Below are 16,129 nucleotides of genomic sequence, written 5' to 3' on the forward strand. Positions count from 1 at the left end.
TTAATACATACGCGGAGTGTAGAGAATGCAAACAACGTGTTTACGTCCGTTACGCGGAGAATCTTCGAGCGCATCCAGAACATACACAGTTAACGCCATATTTCCTAAAATCATTGATTAGGGGCCTCGCAAAGGTGACGAGGGCGGGGTTTCATAAATACGCGGAGTGTTTAAAAGGTTTACGCCGTGATTACGCATCTTACGCGGTAATTAGGCGAGCGTGAGAAACGAGGAGCGAGAGACAGGAAGGTAAGGAATTTAAAAATGTGATCAGCAGAGGCCTTGAAAATGTAGACACATGGGATGGGGGTTTGGGCTGTTGGTTGCACCCTTTTTAAGCTATTCTGTCTATGGGGTACCACAATGTTATTTTGGTATCCAAATGCTTTTGGACACCTCACAAAATAGAGATGTGAACAATGCTGTACCTCATTGACAAGTTTTTGAATGGTGTATTCAGATCAGGCAAAGTATTGTTCAAGTGTTGGTTGTACAGAGGTCATTAGGAAGTGTCTTTTATGTCATCCATTGTCAGGGGTATGAGATTTACACATGAAAGAGTGCCTAGATGAAAACTGTCATTTGTAAGCATTGTTTAATTTAATATATTTAAAATATTTACTGCAATGTGAACAATGGCTCTGCATCTAGCAAATCAATGTTTGGTACAAGCAATGCGGCCGAGCTGCCAATCATTGTTTAAACAAGAGAGACTGTGTTTGGAATTAGATATAGGTAATAAATTTGAAGACACATATTAGATCAAGGTCAACGCTGATCCTTTGGAATATTTATTTTTCTGTGGTTTATGTTTTTGTAATCTAGACTCAAAAAGAAATATAATTTTTCAAAAATTGCAATGGACCTCCTACAAAGCAAGGAATCTATAGAGGCCTTACTTCAAAAATACCAGGACACGCCCATCCTGTGGAATTCAAAACACTCGTTATATTGCAATAAAGAGGTACGAGCGGCAGCACTAGAAGAGCTAGCAAATTATATGCAAACTTGGGTGCCAGGATGCACTGCCAACATGGTGAAGGATAAACTTGCCAACCTCAGAAGCACATACAGGAGAGCATACAAAGCTAATAAAATCAAAAAATCGGGAGCAGCAGCAAGACAAGCAAAGGAACCCAAACTGTGGTATTATAAACAGATGGCTTTTTTGCGGGACGAAATGGAAGGCAGGAAAACGATGTCCAGTCTTTCTTCCAACCTTTCCTCCATGCTACCTTCCAGCGGACATTCCCCAGATGACCACAGCCCTGCAGAGTCGGAGGAAGAGGGCCTGGCTGACAGAGATGCAGATCTGCCACCCTTCGATGAGGAGGTATAGTAGTTTCCTCTATATTTATGGCCTAAATAATTCTTGGTGGATTAATGATTAGATATTGAAAAAAAAAAACCAAGCTGGAAAAAAACAAACAAAAAGGTGTACAGACAAATAGGTGTCAGGGATGACAACTGCAGGGGTCAGAAGTAGAGTGTATTCAAGTAATAATGAACAGAAAATACTGAACGAAAAACATGAAAATGAGTGTGGTTTTATTTAGCGAAATTGTAAAAAAATTCCTTTTTTTTACACACAGGAAGAAGAGATCAGCCAGGAGGTGGCAGATCCTCAGGTGTCTGTCAGCCAGGAGGAGGCCGGGGTCAGTGGCAGCCAGGAGGAGGCCGGGGTCAGTGGCAGCCAGGAGGAGGCCGGGGTCAGTGGCAGCCAGGAGGAGGCCGGGGTCAGTGGCAGCCAGGAGGAGGCTGGGCCCAGTGGCCTGCAGCAGGTCCACCCGGCCAGGAGAACCACCACCAGCCAGTCTTCTCCCCCCCAGGTGAGGCCATCAGGCCGAAGGAGGCAGTTGAGGCCTGTGGAGGAGGCAAGCCTCCGCATGATCCAGGAGGCAAGCGCCATCATGAGGGCCCCCCTCAACCCCACAGAGGCCTTCAGTGCCTCATTGGCCCATGATTTAAATGAAGGGGAGGAGGACCAGAGAAGACTGGCAAAGGCCCTGATGAACCAGGTACTTTGGTGGATGCAGAGGGGCCTGCTGACCCCAGACACTGGGCTATGTGACCCGGCCCGGCTTGCGGAACACCATCCTCCTGCTGCCACATCAACCCCACCTGCAAGACCCCGTGTTCGATCCGCTGGAAGGCTGCCTGGAGGGAAGGCTGGAAAGAGGAGGAAACGTTGATTTTCTGCCTTCCATTTCCTTCCACATAAAGGACATCTTGTTTGTACTACCACAGTTTGGGTTCCTTTGTTTGTGTGCTGCTGCTTCATATTTTTGTGTTTGGCTCCTGAGGCTTGGAAGTTTATCCTTCACCATGTTGGAAATGCAAGTTTGCATATAGTTTGCTATCTATTCTAGTGCTGCCGTTCTTTTTATTTTTTGTGATGACATTTGCCAGAATAAAAGGCCTTTTGCTTTCATTTGAAAACATGTCTATTGTTTGATATACTGTGGGGATTATTAGGCAGCAAACCTTTAATAAATATACAATGGGTAATTTACAAAGGACACACTCCTTGGGGGGGGGGGGGGACATTTGGTGTGCCAACATGGTTTAATATTCTCTAATGAAACACCAAAAAAAAAAAAAAAAAATTAAAAATACATGTAAAAAAAAAATAGTTTAAATGGTGACATAACTAGAAACAAAAAAAGAAATTAAAAAAATGCACATTCCTTTACAAAAATGAATACTCTAAATTATGGAGGACCACCAACCAAAACACACGTCTGGCATAGAAAACATTATTAAAGGATTACATCACAAGCAAGAAATGTGACATTTCAGTATGGGACAACTCTATTGAAATTGCATCAGCAAGAGAACGGGGTTATTCTAGCAAGAGAAGAATTAATCAAACGAGGCTTTAAAATGTGGTTTAGTGCGCCTTTTTAAGACATTGTTCTCTTGCTAGAATAAAAGGTTTCTAATGACGAATGTGCCATATCCCAAAGAAACGCGAGTTTTACCTGAACGAGCGCTCCCGTCTCCTCATTTGGACTGAGCATGCGCGGGGTTTTTGTACGCTGCTTTTGTGTACAGACGACCGAACATGTCTGACGGACACGATTCCAGCAGACTGTTTTAAAGCAAGACCAGGAAACAGTTGTTCGTTGGAAAACGGTCTGGCCGACGATTGTTTGCTGGAATTCTGTACGTTACTGCCTACACACGAACGAACATGTCCGCTGAAACTGGTCCGCGGACCAGTTTCAGCAGACATGTTTGGTCGTGAGTACGAGGCCTCAGATAAAGCAATGTATGATTTATTGTGCTACCAGCAATATTTTGATCTTTTTTCAGAGACCTCTGTGAAGATGGTTTCTTGAACAATTCAAGACAATGTATTCTGACAACACAGCTAATGTTACACTTGTCCTAAAATCTTTTATCAGACAATAAAGTAAAAGTATTACTTTTGCAAGACTGCATTAAACATTGAATACATTATGTCTTAGGCCCCGTACACACGACCAAGCATGTATGCTGAAACTGGTCCGCGGGCCAGTTTCAGCATACATGTTCGGTCGTGTGTAGGCGCGAGCGGGCCGAATTCCAGAAAACATTTGCCCGCCGGGCCTTTTCCCAGCAGACAAATATTCCTGGACGTGTTTTAAAACCGTCCGCTGGAATCCTGCCCGCTCGGACATGTACGGTCGTCAGTACAGACCTACCGTACATGTCCGAGCGCCCGCCGTCCCTCGCATGCGTCAAATGACTTTGACGCATGCGTGGAAGCCTTTAAATGGCAGGCCCGCCCACGTCGCCGCGTCATCGCTGCGTCATCATCGCGGCGACGACGCGGACACGCTCCGCGTAATGTTTACGCGCGGACTTCTGTACGATGGTTAGTACAACCATCGTACAGAAGCCCTCTGGCAGGCATGTACGGTGAAAACTGTCCGACGGACCGGTTTCACCGTACATGTTTGCTCGTTAGTACCCGGCCTTAGAGAACTGCAGAACCTATTAGGGGGATATTTGCTATAATATATATATATATATGTGTATATCATGGTCTTTGAACCAGCTACATCACTTACTATTACTTGGTCATTAGTGAAAAGTGGACTTTACGTGCACCCAACAATTGCTTATACCTCTCCTGGGTTAAAGAGTTGATTTTGTCTCATCAAAATTCCAACTACCATTGTCATGTCATGACTAAGCAAGGCAACTACCTCCCTAAAACCTCCCTAAAATCTCCCTAAATTAAGTGATTTTTACATAGTACTAGCAGAAGAAACAGATGCCGAGTAAATAGTAGGGTAAGATGGAGAGGTGGAATAAAAAAAAGGAAGCTGTAAAAATATTGCACACCTTTCAAATTTTCAAGTTGTAGGAGTACATTAGAAGTGGTTGATAGGTGGAGAGTGTGCCCATCAAAGAATCTGGGTTATTTATACTTGCTACAAGGCAAGCTGAAGTTTTTATTTCTTTTAACAGATGTTAGGTATGTAAAATCCAAGTACTTTAAGGGGCTGAACACTAAATTCAGAGCATATATCTTCATACTAAAACATGCAAAGTTCTCTTGTTAAAAAAACATGCAAAGTAATAGGCTGACAGTGGGAAAGTTTGGCCTTTACTGAATCATCTTACTCCAGAGTATATGCATGAAACTGACCATTATACTAAAATTAGGAATATGTCAATATGGTATATGTGATGGAATGAGAACACCTTCTGTTCTAGGAAGGCTCATGCACTGATTTGGTTGGAGGGTTTTTGATTCCTTTAGCCCCTTTTCATCATAACCTGTCAGAATACACTGATTAACGCTGCAACTGATTGGCTGCAGCGCTGATCAAACACACATTTTCAAACAAGCCGTTCATGGTAAGTCGACCATTAGATCGATTTCCCATGAAAAAGAACCGCCATAGATGGATCAAAATGTGGCCACTCCCTGCTGAACTGGTTGAATTTCAATGAATCTATGGCCAGCTTAAGACCGCATTCACAAATGCGCTTTCAGGGAACACTTGAACAATGCACATCACGCTTGTGGTGCTGTAATTCTTGATGGCACTCCAAACACAACTAGGAAGCACATATTTTGTCACACGGAAAAACAAGTACAAAAAACTGCAATGCTCGAAGCCTGAAAAGGTACGTGAGCTTCTTTTGGTGCATTTGGTGCACATCTCATGCTAGAAATGCTGTAAAAAAGTGCGAAAAGATGTGCATTAGCACAACATGAAGGTGTTCATGGAGCTTAAGAGCCGGTTCACACAGGGGCGGCATGACTTTGGGGGCCACCCGGCAAGGCGATCTAAAGACGACTTCAGAGGCGGCTTGCAAAATTACTTCTGTATTGAAGTCAATGCAAGTCGCCCCGTGTCGCCCCCAAAGTCGTACAAGAACCTTTTTTGCTCCTATTAGAACGGTTCCATTGAACAGAACGGGACGCAACTTGTCAGGCTGCTGAGTCGCCTGACGAGTCACCCCTGTGTGAACCGGCTCTTTTTTGTTTTGTTTTGGACAGACATTAAAAATCCTAGGTTATATTTTGCTCCCTGCTGGAGAGATTTCCCTTTCTATCCTAGAGATGCAATATTAAGTGAGTGTAAATCTCCCCAAAGTAAAAGGGAATACCCATCTTAGACTGTTGATCATTTGCCCCCATTCACCCTCGCCCCATGTTATCAAGACAAATGTAACATTTTAGATTATGTCCTACTTTTTGTCTTGTGACAATATTCACAGGGATACAGTAAATAGAAGGCTCAATCTTCCCAGCAGAGACACAGAGGGCAATTAGAACCTGACAGAAGGTACTCCATGGGTTCCATTTGCAATTACCCATGGGAAAATTAGGGAGGATCAATGTGCATAGGTACAGACAGAAAGACCTATTGAAAGCAATGGGGGCCTGACAGCAAATAACTGAGGATAATCGACCCTGAATTCTGACTGTCTGCATCCAGGGCTGATCATCTTCTGGCAATCACATGAACAATTTAATGTGAAAGGCCACAGATAGATGCGGGTGCTGTCAGGCTCCTATTGCTTTCAGTGGGACTTCCTGTCGCACCAATTCATATGAATCCCTACTAAGCCTCCCAAGGGGAATAGCAAATAGCCTCATTCACCCGTGTGAATGGGGCCCTAAAACCCAACTCCAGCCAAAACTTTTAATATAGTTTTAGACAGAGTGGGAAAGTTTAAAACGTTTAAAAGTGTTTTTATTTTTGCCTGTACTTTCTTATCCCGGAGATGAAAGGGAGGGAAACATTTCCCAAGTAGGGCACAGGCAGATATTAAAATCCAAAAAAAAATGCTTCCCTTATTGTTTATAAGTTATTATTTCTTGCCTGGGAGTTGGCCTTTAATGATGTACTCTTTTAGCCAACTCTAATTCAGCCTTGCAGCTAACACAAGATTACTGCATTTTAAACAGATCCGTTCATCAGTGAGTATTAATTACAAATTCACATTTCTTGCTGTGGGAGCAATTATTTTCTAGCATTCTTAACACACAGGAAAAAAAACAAGAAAAAAAAAAAAAGAAATACTAAGTTATTACAGCCATCTGAAAATTCTAATCTAACAAAGAAACAGGCCTATTAATTATACTGCTTGATGAGCAAGGATATCAAATCAAACACTAATATTCACTAACATCCCCAGGATTGATTGCAGTTTGCACAATAATAAACCTGGCTAATATGGGAATAAATAGCAGTGTTGATGACATTGGTATCAGCGTCCCATCTGTGAAGTGTTCCTTTTATGCGAATACTATTATCTTTTATCACAAAGCAAGTATGATTGGCAGAATTTTCTCATTAACCACAAAAAGGCCTCGTAACACATTTGATATTAGCTACTCTGTTAAGATAGGAAATTGCAGAACAAATGGCATAATTAAGTAAGCCCTGTCAAAAAAATATCTTTTACTTCTAAAAAAGTATCTTACAAAAGCCTTAAAGAGTAACTCCACTTTTGTTGAGAAAAAAACATTTCCCCCTGGGTGATCTATGTACATAGTTACATAGTTAGTCAGGTTGAAAAAGGACACAAGTCCATCCAGTTCAACCACAAAAAATAAAAAAACAAAATAAAAAACACAGTAAAATCCTATACACCCAACTCCATACCCACAGTTGATCCAGCGGAAGGCAAAAAACCCCAGCAGAGCATGATCCAATTTGCTACAGCAGGGGAAAAAATTCCTTCCTGATCCCCCGAGAGGCAATCGGATTTACCCTGGATCAACTTTACCTACAAATCTTAGTACTCAGTTATATTCTGTACATTTAGGAAAGAATCCAGGCCTTTCTTAAAGCAATCTACTGAGCTGGCCAGAACCACCTCTGGAGGGAGTCTGTTCCACATTTTCACAGCTCTTACTGTGAAAAAACCTTTCCGTATTTGGAGGTGAAATCTCTTTTCCTCTAGACGTAAAGAGTGCCCCCTTGTCCTCAGTGTTGACCGTAAAAGTGAATAACTCAACACCAAGTTCACTGTATGGACCTCTTATATATTTGTACATGTTGATCATATCCCCCCTTATTCTCCTCTTTTCAAGAGTGAATAAATTCAGTTCCTCTAATCTTTCCTCATAGCTGAGCTCCTCCATGCCTCTTATCAGTTTGGTTGCCTTTCTCTGCACTTTCTCCAGTTCTCCGATGTACATTGCAAACTCTTTGTTGCAGAGTCCTACCTTTTGTTATATTGAATAAATCCCTGTGTGTTTCTCTGTGTCCATGTTGGAAAGTGAATCTAATGGGAGTGGTTTCATGTTTATCTATCAGCTGCAGCACCTGCAGGGCTCTAATGAGGAAAGCTGCTGGGCCTGCATCCCTTTAGACATGATTTCCTATTGGGAGTATCTCACCAAAAATGTCATTTTTGTTGCAGGCAATGCCTGAAATATGACTTGTATCTTAGGGCAGACTTCTGGGAATATCAGTGAGCCAATCGCACAAGCAGGAAATTACATATCTGGGGGGAGGAGCGTTTTGTACATATTTTGTGTACAGAACACCTCCAGGTAGCCATATTACATTGCATTTTGATAAAATGACAGAGCTGCTGATTAAAAACAGGTAATTTTTAATAACATTCAATTACAATATGACTTGTGTTGCAATTGTATACGCTATATATATATTTTTTTTATTTGTTATTTTTTTCTCAGGAAAGTGGAGTTTCCCTTTAAAACCTATACAACTGTTTCTATGCACATACAGGGTAAATAAAATCTTGCAAGTTATGAGGTTACTAAACCCAAGAGCAAAAATGTAATATATTACAGCTTACGTACCCTTAGATGTGGTGGATACATTAGTTTTCATTTTTCAGACTAGTGCCTAGTACACACGATCATTTTTCAGATCGGGAAAACTGACGTGTTTTCCTTTGGCCGGGAAAACCGGGCATGTGTATGCTCCTTAGCATATGGGAAACACTGCGAGAAAGCATACACACGTCCGGTTTTCTCGACCAAAGTTCTCCTGGCAGTATTCCTGGCCGTGTGTACAGGGGAAAAGGGACCAAGCCGGTTCTCGGTATTCCCCTCGGTTTTCCCGGCGGTCTTTTGACCATCGGGAAAACCGATCGTGTGTACTAGGCATAAGAACATATTCAGCAAATACAGAAAATACCTGTTCCACTCTTACCAGAAATGCAGTGTGAGGTCATGGGGGGAGAACAGAAACAAAAACAATCATCTTTCTACTGTAAACTACTAATCCCATTACCCACGTCATGTAACAGAGATTGACATAGACAGATTTGTTCGAAGTCCAGGGTTGGTGGCAACCATGGGTGCCTCCAAAGATACAGTGATAGAGAGTGAGAGTGGTCTTCTTGTGCCCAACATGTAGCCCTTGAGGCCCCTGCAGACAGCACTTTGTGCTTCAGACTGGCTTTTCGACATACTTTTTTTCTTTGTTGACCATTCTCTTTTTCATGTTTCTTTTTCATCTGATCTTTTAAATTGGCCTTTATAATGGTTCTTTGTGAAAGAAATATCAAATTTGCCACAAGTAATTTTTAAGGGCACAATATAGAGTACAAATGTGGAAGCACTGATTTGTATTCGGGGTATGATAGAAGGGATCTTTAGCAATGCTATGTAATGTGTCTGCAATATCTGATTTTATCCTGAAGCATGCTTAAAGTTTGTGACCATCCCTAATGCGTGTACGCAGTCTCTTATTACCTCTTGTAGCATGTAGAATTTTCCCCAGGGCTTAGTGAATGAGCTCTGCTGACTTCTCTCATCCATTTTTTTAAATGTTCCTTGCGTGTGAATGGGTATTTCTTGGGGGGTGAAATTTCACCACATTCACTAAGTTATGGGGAAAATTTCCTTGTAAAACGTGACTTCTCTTTCTAAGTGAAAAGTCTATTTGCCTTTAGGAAATCAACCCCTTTGCGTGGCCCTTGGGTTGATTCCAGGGGCTGCACCTGAAGCCCCCTGTATCAAATAAATTGACCATCACTGGAGTAGCCATTCAGGGACTTGAAGTATCTCATTTGTAGGATTACCAAGTGAAAATAATGCATGATTGTTTACAATCAAGCAGGCCCTTGCACTACATGGTTTTAGTAAATCTAAAGGAAATTTGTGTTTATGCGGTCTTAGATTTCATACCGAGAAGTCAAGTGTCACTAGCATCCCCAAAAGATTCCCCATGTGAGAATCCATTGGCTAATCCAGCCTATTAGGCCTCGTACACACGATAGGTTAAACAGAGGACACCGGTCTGATGGACCGTTTTCATCGGTCAAAACCGATCGTAGGTGGGACCCATAGGTTATTTAACCATCGGTTAAAAAAAAGCCAACTTGCGATGCGTATAGACACTCCCCCTTGCTCGGGATTGGACGGATCTGTCCAATCCCGAGCAAGGGGGAGTGTCTATACGTGGCGCAGCGGGAACACTACAGCTATTCAAATGAAAGCTATGATGTTCCCCGCACGCTGTTTAACCGTGCGGCGGCGGCATTTAGGTATGGGGGACATGGCTGCATATAGGGGGAACATGGCTGCATATAGGGGGGACATGGCTGCATATAGGGGGGACATGGCTGGATTTATGGGGGACATGGCTGGATATAGGGGGACATGGCTGCATATAGGGGGGACATGGCTGGATATAGGGGGGACATGGCTGGATATAGGGGGGACATGGCTGCATATGTGGGGGGACATGGCTGTATATATGGGGGACATTGCTGCATATGTGGGGGGACATTGCTGCATATGTGGGGGGACATGGCTGCATATGTGGGGGGACATGGCTGAATATGTGGGGGGACATGGCTGCATATGTGGGGGGACATGGCTGCATATGTGGGGGGACATGGCTGCATATGTGGGGGGACATGGCTGCATATGTGGGGGGACATGGCTGCATATGTGGGGGGACATGGCTGCATATGTGGGGGGACATGGCTGCATTTGTGGGGGAACATGGCTGCATTTGGGGACACATTTAAAAATAAGTATCGGTATTCGGTATCGGCGAGTACTTGAAAAAAAGTATCGGTACTTGTATTCGGTCCTAAAAAAGTGGTATCGGGACAACCCTAGTAGCAGGGCCATTTATTTTGGTCGAGGAAAATCAGCCGTTTTGAAGCCTTTTGTTTAAAGTGATGTTAATCCCAAAAACAAAATTGTATTAAATTAAACCTTACTAATTCATAGATATGGTGATTGCATTATTTTTCTTTTTTTTTCCATTTATTTTTACATGTTGATCCTTAACAGACCAAGCTGTCCAGACAAAGTAGCAATTACACTGATGAGACAAACCATTTAACATTGATAGGTTTGCTAACAACGATCAGCTTTTATTCATGTTAGACCCTTTTCCCAAAAGAAAAATAAGAAAAAGAAGCCTGTTGCTGTAACTGCTAAGAAAATGTTAGGCTAGTTTCACACAGGTCCGGTGCGAATTTCCCATCCGTTTTGACTGTGAATTTCCAAAGCAGCTGTTCAGCTTTTCAGCTGCAATTTCCCTGTTCAGATGCAGTTATTCAGAGCCAGGGGCCACTGGTGTCTTTAACAATAGCTGGTTGGGTAACAGTTAAAGAGAGGGCCAGGAAGCTCGTCCTTAACAATCGATGATTCATCAGCTGTCAACGGTTTCCTTGCTGACAGCTGAATGTAAACCAAAGAATTGCTGGTGTTCTAGCAAAATAGCCAACTCGTCAGAAAATACTTAACTCCAGGTTTCTTTAAACCATCAGTAATTGGAGATTTTGACAATTTGGACACAACACCAGAAACCAAATATAGTTCGGTGCATGATATTATGGGATATTATTACTCCGTACCGAAACTAGCCAACAAAATGGCTGCCTCTGAGGCGACGACAACTTTGTCCTCATTAGCCGATGTGCTGTCAAAACGGCTAAATCTTCCTGTACTGGACTGTATTACGTTGCCAATGTTGTGTTCAAATAGCAATTAGTCAAAATCTGCAATTACCGATGGTTTAAAGCAGTGGTCTCCAAACTGCGGCCCGAGGGCCAGATGCGGCCCTTTGCTTGCTTTTACCATGATTCCCCCCACAGTCAGCAACCAATGATGGGGCACTATTCCTCCGATTGATACCAATAATGAGGCACTAATATTTCCACTGATACCAATGATGGGGTGCTGTTAATCCCATTTATACCAATGATGGATCACTATTGATCCCCCTAATACCAATCATGGGAAATTGTTTACCCGCACTGATGCCAGGACATTTTCTACTCCTATCATCCACATTGTCCAGCCCTCCTAAAGTTTGAAGGACAGTAAACTGGCCCTTTGTTTAGAAAGTTTCGAGACCCCTGGTTTAAAGAAACTGGAAGTGACGTGGTTGAAGTTTCTGACGAGTTGGCTAATTTGACAGAACACTGGCAATACAATTGGAGGGAAAAAAACAGCATAGGGCCCCCCAATACAATATGGATTTTGAGGGGAACCCCATGCCAATTTTTTTTAAAAATGGGGTGGGATTTCCCCACAAAATTCATACCAGGGCCCTTATCTGGGCATGCAGTCTGGCAGGCGAGGAAAGGGGGAAGACAAGCAAACGTCCCCCCTCCTGAACTATACCAAACCACATGCCCACAGATATGTGAACCAGCTCAGTAGAAAGACGTTTTGGTTCCCATATCATACCAATTGGAAGCAGTTTAAATAGCATTACATTTGAATATATGTGAATGGAGCCTAAGCTAGAATTTAGCTTAAATTTGCTAGTCAAGTCCTAAATTTGCTAGTCTTACACTACCCTCTCTCCAGACTGACAATGCTACTGTCCAAAGGTGTCTGCTTTACTTCTTCCACCATAATTCAGACACCCTAACACAGGAAGTGTGTTACTGGCTTGATCACCAGGTGAAATAATCTAGGGATTGGCATTATATTTCATTTTGTATTTGGGTTTATTACCACTTTAAATCCTGACTCCTTTTCCAGAAAGCAGCACTGAAGCTTCAGTAGAGACAGATCAAAACAACTCTAAATCCAAATACTGAAACTAATTATTCAAAATGGCTTAGACTACAGCAAATTTTGTAATTCTTTATAACATTGATCCAAATGCCGATTGACTCAATAGAAACATTACCTTATCTGACTTGTAAATTGCTGCATGTTTAGGTATTCTTTTACCTTTGACAGGTTCCATTTAAAGACTTTTTCATTGCCAGTTTTCACAGATGTCCTCCATCACTATATATTATAGGACATAAAAGGTCATTTAAAACACTTACTGTCTCCAAAACATCGTAGGGGATCAACAGTCAGCTTTGCCTCGGATGAAGAACGATATGTATCACCAACAATAACCTGTGTGACCGGCAGGTGATCCTTATAGGACAAGATGCCATCATCCTTCCTCCTGTGCCATGCAAAGGGAAAAGGGTAATTCATCAGTGAATAATGTAACCATGGCAACTAATACAGCACCCTAAAAACAAGCAGTTTGCAGCCTCTTTCTGACATTTGTCAGTAGGGATGATTAAAGGTAACAGTAAATCTCCAGTGCAAAATTATGGAGCTTGTTAAATTTATTTTTTGGCTGAATAATTATGTATTAGACATTATGAGTCTGCTGAGGATAAAGAAAACAAAAACCAGGGTTAACAATCTTAAGGCTTGCATTTAAAATACCCATTCATGCAAAACTCAACCTTAATAAATCCCTCCTTAAAGGGTTAACATGTTTCTGCTTTCCATAAAAGGATGGAAACCCCATTCAGTGAGATAGTAATGCCGCGTACACATGATCATTTTTCGGCATGAAGAAAACGTAGTTTTTCAAAAAACGTCATTTAAAATGATTGTGTGTGGGCTACACATCATTTTTCAGGTTCTGAAAAACGACAAAAATTTGTTTTCGAACATGCTGCATTTTTAAACGTCGTTTTAAACTATGTAGTTTTTCGGGTTGTAAAAAATGATTGTGTGTGCGCTAAAACGACGTAAAATACCCACGCATGCTCAGAAGCAAGTTATGAGACGGCAGCGCTCGTTCGGGTAAAACTACCGTTCATAACACGGAATCAGCTAAAGCAGCCCAAAGGCCAATGGAACTTCCCCTTTATAGTGCCGTTGTACGTGTTGTACGTCACCGCGCTTTGCTAGATAATTTTTTTAAAACGATGGTGTGTAGGCAATGTCGTTTTAATGATGAAGTTGGGAAAACGTAGTTTTTTTTTCATGCTGAAAAATGATCGTGTGTACGCGGCATAATATCCAATGATGGATTTCTCTGCTGCTCTGTTCACAATGAGCTGTCTAAGCTAACATCAACCGGAGTATCTTACAGAAATTAAAGTGAATGTCTTTTGATTTTGTGTAGATTTTCTTTCTTTATTGTGTTTAAATATATTAGAAAATAAAATAAAAAAGCACAGTTTTATATTTTTAGTCAGGCCAGAATCAAGGGCCAGATTCACAAAAGGGATACGACGGCGTATCTGCTGATACGCCGTCGTATCCCTGTTTCTATCTATGCGACTGATTCATAGAATCAGTTACGCATAGATATCCCTAAGATCCGACAGGTGTAATAGTTTTACACTGTCGGATCTTAGGATGCAGTACCACGGCCGCCGCTGGGGGGAGTTTGCGTCGTAAACTAACGTCGGGTATGCAAATTAGCAGTTACGGCGATCCACAAAACTTTTTCCGTCGCAAGTGTTAGTTTGCCGTCGCAAAGATAGGGCACCTTTTACAAAGTGTAAAATTAGTACACCATGTAAAAGTATACCCGTCTTTCCCGCGTCGCTTTTGAATTTTTTAAAAACATTTTTTTTTCCCGGTGCAAGTCTTTTTTTCAGGTCGCGATTCACAAAACGTCGGCGCGTCGTAATTTTGCGTCGGGAGCATGCGCAGTACGTCCGGCGCGGGAGAACGCCTAATTTAAATGGTACCCGCCCCATTTGAATTGGCCCGCCTTGCGCCGGACGTATTTCGGATACAACGCCGCAAATTTCCAGGTAAGTGCTTTGTGGATCGGGCACTTAGCCAGAAAATTTGCGGCGGTGTAACCTAAATCGGTTACGTTACGCTGTGCCCGGGCTACGTGAATCTGGCCCATTGTACCCCTACCCATTCACCTAAAAAAGTGTCAAAAAGTAAAAACCACAATAGATAGTTTTTGACAATTCCGCAATGTCCATCCATTCAATCACACTGCCTGATGGACCCAAAATAAAAAAGGGTTCCACCTCGATGGGAGGTCTCCTGGCAACTGCTGTCTCTTGACATAACCGAGTGACCCCATCCCCTTATGGTGTCATGAGACTACATGTCTATTGTAGTTTTAACTTTTTAATTTTTTTTTGGTGAATGGGTAGGGGTAAAAAGGGGGCTGCCACATTCCGATAAGCCCCCCTACCCTCAGACCCTGACAACCAATGGCCAGGGTTGTCGGGAACAGGTCCTTGTCCCCATCAACATGATGATAAGGTGCTTTTGGGGGCCCCAAAGCATCTTCCCCGCACGCTGTGATCACAGAGTCACTGAAACTCAGGTGATCACAGACCCGAGTAAGGGGCCGGTCCCGGCCCCTTACCACGTGATCAGCTGTCAGCCAATGACAGCTGATCACGTGATGTAAACAAAGCTCGGTAATGGATGCCCATCGGTGCCCCTTAATGCAGCCCACCGGTGCCCATCACTGCAGACCATCAGTGCCCATCAGTGCAGGCTATCGTGCCCATCAGTGCAGCCTCATCAGTGTACATCAATGAAGGAGAAAAATTACCTGTTTGCAAAATTTTACATACAAGCTGTTTATTTTTTTCAACAAAAAATAAAAACCGCAGAGGTGATCAACTACCACCAAAAGAATGCTCTATTTGTGGGAAAAAAATTATAAATATGTCATTTGACTACAGTGCAACATGTAAGATATAACTGACCCACAATTATTATCACGTCCCTTTAAAGCATAACTCATAAAGTGCAGACTCCAGGTAGCCATATTGCATTTTCAGAAAATAACGGCTGCAGATTGAAAAGGAAAGGTGTTTTTTAATAACAATATGACTTGTGTCACAATTGTATACGCTATATTATTTTTTTCCTATTTTGTTTCCCCACAAAAATAGAGTTACCCTTTAAGTCTAGTTCAAAGCTCTTTGATGCACCTGAATAATGTTTCAACTTTATATTAGGAGCCTGAAATATTGTACCTCCAATGAAGAAAGAAAGGCTCAGGGGCTACACATAAATTAGAGCTGCCATGAGAGGAATGTTGCCTTGCAGGTCTGGAATCTATATGAAGTTCATATGCTCTTCTTGTGTTCATGTGTGTGTTCATATGGATGATATTTTAACTGTTTGCCGACCAACGCACGACTATATAAGTCGACAGCATGGCACGGACAGGCAGAAGGACGTATCTATACGACCCCTTTAAGATCGCGGCATTGTGGACGTGCGCCCGCCGCAAGCTCCATGAGCCCGACGGAGGGACCGGTGGACTCGATCACCGTGGGGATACCCGTGATTGTCTCACGGTGAGAAAGAACGGGGAGATGCTAATGTAAACAAGCATCTCCCCGCTCTGCGTAGTGACAATGACAGCGATCACCGCTTCCTGTATTTGGAAGCGGTGATCACTGTCTTGTCACTCGCAGACCATCCCCC

At 42.5% G+C, this 16,129-nt stretch overlaps 1 protein-coding gene across 1 annotated transcript in view; it reads right to left on the reverse strand.

The window, feature by feature from the left end:
• Positions 1–16,129, reverse strand: part of CNTNAP2 (contactin associated protein 2) — a 2,128,298-nt gene that overhangs the window by 324,116 nt on the left and 1,788,053 nt on the right. Inside the window, exon 15 of the mRNA XM_040353157.1 lies at positions 12,742–12,869. Within this exon, the coding sequence (XP_040209091.1) occupies positions 12,742–12,869 (128 nt within the window). The remainder of the gene's footprint in view (positions 1–12,741; positions 12,870–16,129) is intronic.

This window comes from Rana temporaria, chromosome 5 (genome assembly GCF_905171775.1).
Source record: "Rana temporaria chromosome 5, aRanTem1.1, whole genome shotgun sequence".
Taxonomy (NCBI): Eukaryota; Metazoa; Chordata; class Amphibia; order Anura; family Ranidae; genus Rana; species Rana temporaria.